Source organism: Phodopus roborovskii, unplaced genomic scaffold (assembly GCF_943737965.1).
Source record: "Phodopus roborovskii unplaced genomic scaffold, PHOROB, whole genome shotgun sequence".
In the NCBI taxonomy this organism is placed as follows: Eukaryota; Metazoa; Chordata; class Mammalia; order Rodentia; family Cricetidae; genus Phodopus; species Phodopus roborovskii.
The window spans coordinates 13,100,346-13,111,105 of NW_026126636.1; the positions used below are offsets into that span (position 1 = coordinate 13,100,346).

The 10,760-nt window shown below is 37.2% G+C and overlaps 2 protein-coding genes across 2 annotated transcripts; one reads left to right on the top strand and one right to left on the bottom strand.

Annotated features, from left to right (window-relative positions):
- The first annotated feature begins 771 nt into the window (after nucleotides 1–771).
- LOC127238457 (vomeronasal type-1 receptor 4-like) lies at nucleotides 772–1,659 on the top strand. Its single transcript, XM_051207075.1, has one exon. The coding sequence runs from the start codon at nucleotides 772–774 to the stop codon at nucleotides 1,657–1,659; it is 888 nt and encodes a 295-aa protein (XP_051063032.1).
- Nucleotides 1,660–9,344: 7,685 nt separating this feature from the next.
- LOC127238458 (vomeronasal type-1 receptor 4-like) lies at nucleotides 9,345–10,286 on the bottom strand. The gene has a single exon (XM_051207077.1). It carries the CDS (start codon nucleotides 10,275–10,277, stop codon nucleotides 9,345–9,347), a length of 933 nt encoding a protein of 310 aa, XP_051063034.1. The 5' UTR covers nucleotides 10,278–10,286.
- Nucleotides 10,287–10,760: the final 474 nt, after the last annotated feature.

Below are 10,760 nucleotides of genomic sequence, written 5' to 3' on the forward strand. Positions count from 1 at the left end.
TTTCACATGGCAATAATTCTGATATTGATGCTATTTTTATCTTATTGAATTCAATGATATGTAAAGTTTATCTTTATATGACTAGAATTGTTGTCTTTGGGTAATTGTATTTTATACCTGCAAAATATAACGCTACAAAATATTTCAGGATTCAATAGGACAGTTGGCAAACACAGAGAAGGAGTTTATAAAATGGAACCAAGGAAACAACAGCCAGATGAACAAAATTATTTTCATATTCAAACAAGAACTATTTTAACAGGTGATGCACAATAACGTTCCTTGCATTGCAATGATTATAACCTTATTTGCTACAGATGTGCTCAGTCGTCACCACTGAGGGAATCTGGTGAATCTGGGAGTTAGAGTGATGGGGCACTGGGCAGGATGCCTACCTTCAAGCCTGAGATGATTACAAGGTTGAAAGTGAGACCTGACTCTTCCTTCTTCCATTGAGCTGTTCTCTCTCTCTCTCTCTCTCTCTCTCTCTCTCTCTCTCTCTCTCTCTCTCTCTCTCTCTCTCTCTCTCTCTCTTGGTTTCTAAAATATAGCAAATGGTTTTTAACAGTCTCACAGTGGAATCTCTGCAACAAAGCTGCAATAAATTTGAATTGCGTTTGTGAAAATGAAACACATTCTAATTCATCAAGAATGAAATGCACTGGTTGCTGGGGAGAACAATATTTAGCATGGCCTGGGAACAGTAATCAGGCATGTCTATCAGGAGTTGTCTATACCTCACACTCAGCCACAGTCATAGATGTAAATAGAATGTCACCCACAGAACTGGCCCTGGGGATATTCTTCATGACCCAGACAGCACTGGGAATGCTGGGTAATTCAGCCTTGCTTTGCTGTTTTATCGTTGGTGAATTCTCTAGGATCAGACCCAGGCCTACAGACCTGATTGTCAAACACCTGACTGGGGCTAACTTCCTGGTTCTTCTCTGTAAAGGGATCCCACAGACAATGGCTGCTTTTGGTCAGACACAGTTTCTTGATAACAGTGCATGTAAACTTCTTTTTTATTTTCATAGAGTGGTCAGAGGAGTGTCCCTTGGTTCCACATCACTCTTAACTTTCTTCCAGGCCATCATGGTCACTCCAAGGAATGTCAAGAACATATATTTCAAATCCAGAGCCCCCAATATCATTGGACCTTCTGTCAGCCTATGCTGGTTCTGTCAACTGATGGTAAATGGCTTCATTCCTGTGTTCATTATAGACATGCACAATGGAAGAAACTGCACAGGCATTAGAGATTTTCTATACTGTGCTGTGGCCAAATCTCAAAATGTAAAGCCTAACATATATGCTATCTTATTGAGCTCTTTTGATGTCATGTTTTTGGGAATCATGATTTGGGCCAGTGGATCCATGGTGCTTTTTCTGCTTAAGCACAAGCAGAGGGTCCAAAACATTCACAGAGTTCATTGTCTTATGTCATCTCCTGAGATCAGAGCCACCCAAACCATTCTTGTCATGGTGAGCAGTTTTGTGTTCTTTTATACAACATCTGGCATCTTAACCCTGTGTTTAACCTTTGTCAATGGACCCACTAGGTGGCTGGTCAATGCCAGTGTGGCCACTGCTGCGTGCTTTCCAGCATTGTGCCCTTTTCTTCTCATCAGACACTACACATCAGTTTCCTGCCTCTGATTACTTGCTAATATCAGACAACAAATGTTAGAATTCAGAGAGAGTCCTAATATTTTCACTACCTACCCTATTTATATTCTTTTTATTCCATTATGTTTATCATGCCTATAGGCCAACACATACTGAAATTACAGCCTTTATCATGTCAATACCTAAAGGTAGATGACAATATTAAAATTGCTATAAATTGTTTCCAATAAGATCACTATCCATAGAGATATGTCATCATTGGGACTGTATGCATCATGGCAATTAAAAGATTTTATGAGAGTGCAACTTAGTCAATGACATATCATATTTGTGTCTGTCTCTGTGTATAAACTTTATTTAGCTGTGGTGAAAAAATAAATAAAATATTTCATTAGTTGGAAAATGGATGGAGCTGAAAAAATAGTATGTTTTCTGTCATGTGCACATTGTGGCTTCTACATATTACGTATGGAGTTAAATGTGTGTGTAAATAAGAAAATATACAAGAAGGCAGGGAGGGGACTATCTGCTTTGCTTCTTTGTTATAGAGAAGACCTAAATCTGAGCACTTGTCCAGGTCCTCTGGATTTTAAAACATCACCACTCTTTCTCTCAACTTGCTTTCTGAGATTTAGTTGTAGGGCTTGTGTTACCGATGTATCAACTGGGCCTGAACATCTTACAGTCAGCTGTTTGCTGGATTTTGAACAGTTGTGGACTTCTGCAAGGGTCTTTATCTGTTAAGAAAAGGAGCTGTTTTCTGAAGAGGGGTGAGACCTACTCTCACCTGTGGGTATCAGAAAATATATATATATATATATATATATATATATATATATATATATATATATATATATCTCATCCTCATCCATGGAGAGTAGGCTAAAATTAAAGTACCAGGCATGGATGCTTTCCTGGTAATAATGTCTTAATTTTAATCATGAACTTTCAAGAACATGGTTTTCTCAACTAGACCACAACAGTGGTAGCCGTACTTCAGCTGTCAACAAACATGGGAAATCTGATGAGCCTTCACTTGTGGCTAAAAAGCTACAAGTAGTTAATGAGTACAGATAAGGGGAGAATCGGTCTTCCATAGCAATAGGTCTCTTAATTGTTGATCCAAGAATATGCATGCATGTGTGTGTGTGTGTGTGTGTGTGTGTGTATGTATGTGTGTATATATCTGTCATATATATAGATAGTAAAATGGACATGCCAGATCATAAATATGCACTTATGCTTATATAATTAAATTAAAAGAGGCTATGGATTTCAGAGGCATCAGGAGTGATTTGTTGAAGTGTGGAGAGGAAGAGTAGGAACTAATATAAATACAATACTCATCCATGAAATTCTCAGTAAATGATAGTACCTGTGTGACTAGACTAAAAGATGGGAAGTTAGAGAAAGTAACGGAAGAGAATGAAAGTGGGAGTTTAGTATAATAGGATAGAAGAGCTAAGTGTAGACAAAGATATAGAATAGGGAGAGAGTCCAAATGAAATGTGCATAAAGATCTTATATGGAAATAGATCATATAGAAAACCAGTTAAAATAAGAAGATACAAATTTTAAAAATATCTCTTGTGCAGACAAAGAGAAATCACTGTAGTTCTGCAAACCATAAATGGAGGAGTGAGTGTCAAGACCTTTCCTTGGTAAAATGCACATTAGTAGTAGCAGAGGATGTCCAATGTAGGAGAAACTGCTGCCAGCTTACCCAACCCTCAGTCACCCTGCCCCTGGGGCCCAGTCCAGCCCACATGTGCATGTGCGACAGGTCCTTCCTTACTAAGCCAAGTCACCAAACCTGCCTCAAAGCCCATAGACTGATGATGAATAGACACCTGAGTCAGACACCAGGAGGAAAAACTAATCAACAGAGTCAGCAACCTGAGCCAATAGGACCACAGGAGGGGTCACAAAAGCAGGTCCAACTTCCTTATAAAGGGTTCTTCAGCTCGCTCTGCTACTCACTGACTCATGGTGCCTGAGTTGTTGGTGCTGCATCATTCACCTCTTCCAAGGGGTGTCCAAGCAGTGTAACCCGCAACAGTCCAAGATCACAACAAAGTGGCACTGGACATCCTTACACTTTTGCAAATGTTATCTGAAGGGATTTGTGTTCAGATTAGAAGTTGTGTTCAAGAGGTAACAGATATCTTTGGAAGGATGCTATGTAACATAGAGTAAAATAAGTTTGCTATATTCAGCATAGCATATATGAACTAACTGTTCACATAAAAAATGGTCAAAGTGTAAAGGAGAATTGAAAAGAATGCCTAGTAAATAGGTATATATTTAATCAAGAGAATAAAGAGGAGGATACCATGTGGGGTGATAAAGGGACTTGGTTTTCAGGAACTGGACCTGTCTAGGTTCAGGCATCATGGATTTTAGAATCTCTAGGAAAGAGAATGAATTGAAGTAAATTGAATTTTCTTCTCCTGATGGAATCTTGACATTAATGGGAACTTAGGTTCTCTGGCCCTCATATTACAGTGCACAAACCAGTGTGTGGGGGAAATATAATGAGTTTGCTGAATGTTTTTTGAGATTTTAATATAATTACATAACTCCCCCTTCCTGTTCTTTTGCCAAAGCTTCTACATATCTATACCTACCTTGATTTCTTTCAAATTCATGAACTCAGTTTTCATTCATTATTGTTAGATGAGTGTGTTGGTGTTCTTATCTACTGTAATCATCAAGTTTATCACACTGGAAAGGAAGCAATATCTAATTGCAACTACACAATTCATTGTAAGAGGAACTATTTAGATATTTCAATAACAAATGCCAATAAAAGACTTAGCATATCACATCCTATTGTGGTTGAATATTTTCTTTGATGGAGCAAAGTATCACAACATAGAGGCCATTCATCTGCCTCACAGCTTGAACAAGACAATGTCAGTATGACTTTGGGTGTTATACCTGGTTCCCAGTCCCTTCCTCTTACATTCTTCTGCTTATGAAAGCTGAGGATACACCTCCACCACACACTCCTCTGCCAGGAAAACTGCTTCCCCAAGCATGGTGTGTTAAGGAAATTTGTACCAGACTTACATCAAGCAAAAAACCAAACCCATAAAAATTAATTAATTAATTTATTAAACAAGATAAGTGACTAATATAGATTTAATATAAAAATATTAATTAGATCTATAAAAAGGCATCATTATATTCTAGATTTGTTTAGGAAGATTATGTCTTATGCTAGACATTGAATATATAAATATATAGTCTTAATATGGATATTGGATATAAATAATCTTTGTATTCAACAAAATTGAACTGATCAGTGAATAGAGAAACAATAGTTTATGATAAATGACTATGCATAGGATAGGGGAGATGTATGTTTGCCTAAGAGCAATTGCTGCTCTTAGAGATGACCCATTTTTCATTTTTGGCACTAGCAGACTGTCTCCCAAATACTTGTAACTCTAGTTCCAGGGAATTTAATGCCCTCTTCTGTCTTCCATTGGAATTGCATGAAGACAGTACACATTCATACTGTTCCCACTATGTTTCTCCCAGCAATTCAGTGTTTCAGGTTTCATGTTTAAGTCTTTGATCTATTTGGAGTTAGTTTTTGTGCAAAGTGATAGGTTCATTTCATGCTTCACATGTGGAACTTCAATTTTCCAAGCACCATTTGTTGAAGATGATTTCTTTTCTCCATCATATGCTTTTGACATACTATTTAATATTAAATGCCTGAATTACATTTTCTCCTGTTTGAGTCTTCAAGCGGTCCTATTGTTTCACTTGTATTTATTTATGCCAATACTATTTTTATTGTCTTTATAATATTTCTTAATAGCTGGAATGGCATTGTTCATTGTGCTCAGGATTTTCTTTTTCTGTTTAGGTCTATTGTGGCTCCACATGAATGTTAGCATTGTTTTCTATTCCTATGAAGAACGAGATGGGGGTTTAATAAAGGTTTTATTGAATCTGCAAATAGCTTTTTGGCAAAATGGACAGAACACAGTGATGAGTTTATAGCTTCTGATCATCTGGAATGTCATTCACTTTTTCCAAGATAAGGAGATTTCAGCGATTTCAGCATAGCAGGGCTCTACTCTGATTGTTAGACCTTCATTATAGCATAGAAATTACACAAAATAATCAGTCTCGTTTTGCATGTCCCATACCAAGGACAGCTCAGACATTAAAACACGTAACTCTAAATCCAACATTTCAACACTTGAAAGACCCCCAAGGGATGTTGAAAGCGTTTACTGCGTCTAAAATTTGGGTGTATGGGACCTGGATTCAGAGCAAAGGGTAATTCTGTCACATACGCTCTGAGGCATGATGAGTGATTTGTCCTATAGGCTGATATCTAGGGTGATAAAGGGTTCAGAGCCTTCATGGGTCACTGTGAAAGCATGTCTATATCTCCTATCTTTCTACCACTGTGCCTTTAGAAGGCCACCACATGCCAGCATTCCTCACTGGTGTCTGTTGCACTGTTTTTCTACACAGCAAGCTCCTTGGTTGAATCAGTGTTTTTATCAGTTTAAGTTCCTTACCAGTGACCTTCCTAGCCTTCAGAGCGCTGTCAATCATCTGTGTCTTCCGTCCTTCTGTTTTATGATTCCTTCCAACACGAATATTTCAGATGATCCCCTATGTCATCTCTACTCCCAATGCTGTAGGGCTCAATTGTAGGCATTTACAACTTCTCTTGACACCAATACATACTCTTGACACACATGTCTTTGTCATTTTCATTGAGAACCATTTTTATCAACTCATATCCACTGTTTTCTTAATTTTATTCTGCTCATTGTCTCCACACATTTTTCCTTTTATAAATATGATTCCATTGGAATTACATTGTGGTTTTTTTCTTTCTTCATATTTTACATATGGATCCCAGTTTTCCCTCCCTCCGTCTCTCCCTCCCTCCCTCTCTCCCTTTCTCCCTCTCTCTCATGCCCTTCAATCACTCTCCCATCCCACTCATGTCATTCCACAGGGAGGGTGATGCCTTCCAGGAGGGGTCAACAAAACCTATCAAGTCATTTGGAGTAGGGACTAGGCCCTCCCTCCTGCCTCTAGGTTAAGGGAGTATTCCTCCTTTCATGCACCAGGGATACATCCTGGTTCCACTGTCAGAGGTCCCTTAGACTGCCCAGGCCTTCTAACTGAGACCCATGTTCAGGGGGTCTGAGTGGGTTCAATGCTGAGTTCCCAGCTATCAGTCTGGGGGCTCATTGGCTCCTCCTTGTCTCTATGAGTTTCTGTAGCCTGGTCTTGTCCTTACTCTCTGCATATGGATTCCAGTTCGACTCAACATTTAGCTGTGGGTGTTTGCTTTTGTTTCCATAAGTTATTAGATGAGGGCTCTATGATGGTGTTTTTACTTTTAAACTATTTTTTATTTCCATCGATGTATTTTCATTTCCATCTCTCTATAACAAAATCCGAGTTGCGTGGAGTTGAGTGAACAAATATAGAAGAAAAAAATGTCTGTAACTAAGGTCCATAAAGCAGAAAATGAGTCAGAAATTAATAATATAATGATGTGCATACATTTAAAAGTCTTCCTTCACATAGCTCTTTCAAATGCGTGGTCTTCACAATGTCCTCAACTATCTATACCTTACCAATACTCTAGTCATTTTGCTTTTGTAAATATATACATTTCATGTAAATTAGAAACAATCTTATTTTACATATTGATTCCAGTTCCCTCTCCCTCCCATCCTCCCGTGTCCCTTGCCTACCTCACATGCACCCCCATTTACTCCCCAGAGAGGGTGAGGCCTTCCATGGGGGATCATCAAAATCTGTGACATCATTTGGGAAAGGCCTAGGCCCCTTGACTGTAGTTTTATAGTATGCTGGCTTTATTATGTTGAGATGTGATCTATTTATCTCTAGACACTCCATGGAATTTATAATGGAGGATTTTATTAAAAAATCTTTCCAACATCCTGCTTGGAAAATGGATTTTCTCATTTGATCTTGATCTATTTTCAATAATATGTTCAAAAAAGGAAAATAAAGATTTATGGCATCTAATATGATAATCATGTCATTTCTGTCATTGAGTCTAACTTTATAATGCATCACATTTATTGATAGCTATATATGGTGTCATCCTTGTATCGTTGGAAAGATAGTGATGGTATTTCATTTTAACTCACACATAAAAAATAAAATCATTAATGAGCAACAATGAAATAGTGAATCATAGTAATACTTGACCAGGCCCAATTACTGTACATTTCACTCAACCTCAGTGTACATCAAATAGCCATGGTGAAGCTATACAACTTTGCTTAGGTTATTACATTGTCACTAGCAATTACATTTTATGGCACTTGTACCAGAAATAATGAGAAAAATGACTGAATAGTAAATAGAAAAATTATTAACCTTATAACCTCTTTCATAAAACATGCATCTTTTTTATCTGGTCATCACTTAATACTACCTTTATTTGTCTCCTTTCTCAATGTGATATTGAAGTTATACTTATATGCATTTGATAATATACCTGTAGATATTGTTGGACAAGATTTGCATATGATGGAAAACATGTAAGGTTTTAATTTCATACTGACTTTGTGTGGCCTGGCTCTATTTTATCCCTATATGTCCAACAACTTGCCAACATATTTTCTGTCATCATGTTTCACTGTTCTCAAATAATAATCAGTTTTGTGTATAAACGCAATTTAATTGTCAGTTTTTCTGTTTATACATATGTTTGTGGCCTTCATTTCTTTTTACAAAGTAAGTAAAGCACCAGTGAAAATTAGTGTGCCAAAGTCTCTGGTATATGCTATGGAGTTCTCTGGATGCATGCCCCAAGGATGGAAAACCTGGGTCAAATAGTAATTCCAATTTCACTATTTTTTAATGAGAAGTCAAAAACTGATTTTCTTTGTGGCTGTGTTAAATTAATTTTAGAACTTTTGGAGAGGCCTGCATTACACTGATGCCAAACCAAATAAAAACATATCATCAGCAAGGAAGATACACAAATAAATATCCCTGATGATGTTAAATCTTCTTAGAATCCCCCATGAAAGCACCCCTTACCAGGAAGTAGTTTGGAAAGAATGATGCCCAAATTCCCAAATATTGTCTATAAATACTTGTTTTCATTTAAATGGACTTAGTTATAAAAAATAAATAGAAAGAAAAGAAAAAATTGCTATAAAATAATAGCAAGTTCAGAATTACACCAAAGCCACCTGTAATTTTGAATTGACTTTTGTAATAGGTGAAAGTTATTAATCTTTTTTTCCCCTGGTATTGGTCTGTACCAATGTGATGGGAATAGGGCCTCCTGACACACAAGTTCATTGCTAGACTCTATTTCTGTATTCATGTAGTTAGAAACTACTACACAGAGTTGACTATGAAATCAACAAGCATGCATGATCACCTGACAGAATGAAAGCCACAAGAAAGGCATTTTTTATTGACAACATTTTGCTGGGTGTTTTGCACATCAGGTGGGCAATGTGAAGACTCAGCTTCAAGTTGAATAATACAATGGGCCTCACACGATAATATTGAATAATGTAGACTGCTAATTCAACCAGCTGACAAAGCTCTTATATTCATTTCCGCTAATCTTAAAAAGACAAGTTGCTAACATCTTAATGTCTGTATTGACAATATGAGGGTGACTGGAGAGTAAACAACTAGATATTAAGCAAAATGTATCACATGCATACTTACAATGAGATTAAATTATTTGTATTTCTTATACAGACCAAATGAAGTTTGGATACAATGGAGTAACGATATATGAGAATAAAGGGTAAAAACAATGGAAAACAGAGAGAAATGATGCGATTGGTGTTAACCAACCACCAGTTATGATTATATAAAAGAATAGTGTAGCCTCTTAAGATGGAGGAGAGAGTATGAAAAGCCAGAAAAGTAAACACAAGGACCAGAATGTTCTGGGTTACTATAGATTCTGGGGAGTTTCTGCTGGAACACTGGGTGGTACGGATGTGTTGAACCCTCTGCTTGTGTCTGTATAGAATGACAATCATGAAGCCACTGGACCAGGCCATGAGCACAGAAAAGAAGACTTCAGGGAAAACTACCAATGCTGTATAGAGTGAAGTGCTAATTTCTTCTCGCCCTACAATAGAGCAGTAAACAAAATCTCGTTTTCTTGTCATATTTTTGCTATCCCTACTGATAAATGTATATGGAAAATAAATAAAATTTATCAGTATGAACAGGATCCAAATGAGAGAGATGTGGCAGCCAGTGATCTTCTCAAATTTGACTTTATGCTTCTTCCAACACGATTTCCTTGGACTAATGGTCAAGGCCTGGAAGACACTCAAGAGGCAGGTGGTGCCAATAGACACACTCCTACCAAAGCCTTGAATGTACAACAGGAGCTTGCATCCAAAATCATTCAAGAACTGCTTAAATCCCCAAACTGAAATTGTTTGGGGCACTCCTGTAGAGAGAATGATCAAGGTATTGGATGCCATTAAGTGCACGAGAATCCAGTCTGTGGGCTTTAACATGTTTTCTCTGCAGTAAAGGGCTAGATAGTAGAAAATTAGGGAAAAATTTCCCAGAATTCCAGCTGTAGTTTGTGATAAGTAAATGAGGCTGATTGCCAGATTCCAGAAGTCCATTCTGTGATTTGGCACAATTTCATTAAGTATATAGATCTACTATTCTTCTGGTCAAATAAATACTGACAAATATTTACAGCTTTCAGTGAAGAGAGAAACGTTTTTGTTGATGGGGCTACTGACACACTGGAAAACAAGGTCTCAAAGAAGGTCTAAAATGTTCAGGTGTTCGAGACCAGCCCAACCATTAAAAAGACCTTATTATAAAGTTTAATAGAGGGAGCTATTTTCCATGTGTGTTATTGTGAGAATGAGCAGTTTCTCAGAATGTAAATAAGGTGGAAGGAGAACCATCTTGTTTCACAGTAAACCAAACATTCACAAAGATGTGACATTGGCCCATGAAAAACAATGACATTTTTCTGTCTATAGAACAAATGCAATGCAAGATTTCAAGAATATATTGATATTTTCTAGTCATCATGTAAGAGAAAACAACTTTAATAATGCTGGAAAAGTTAAATATATTGACACTTAATTTAT

Excerpts from the sequence above, each read along its gene's own strand:
- LOC127238457 (XM_051207075.1), top strand. The coding sequence starts at position 772 with ATGTCACCCACAGAACTGGCCCTGGGGATATTCTTCATGACCCAGACA.
- LOC127238458 (XM_051207077.1), bottom strand. The coding sequence starts at position 10,277 with ATGGACTTCTGGAATCTGGCAATCAGCCTCATTTACTTATCACAAACT.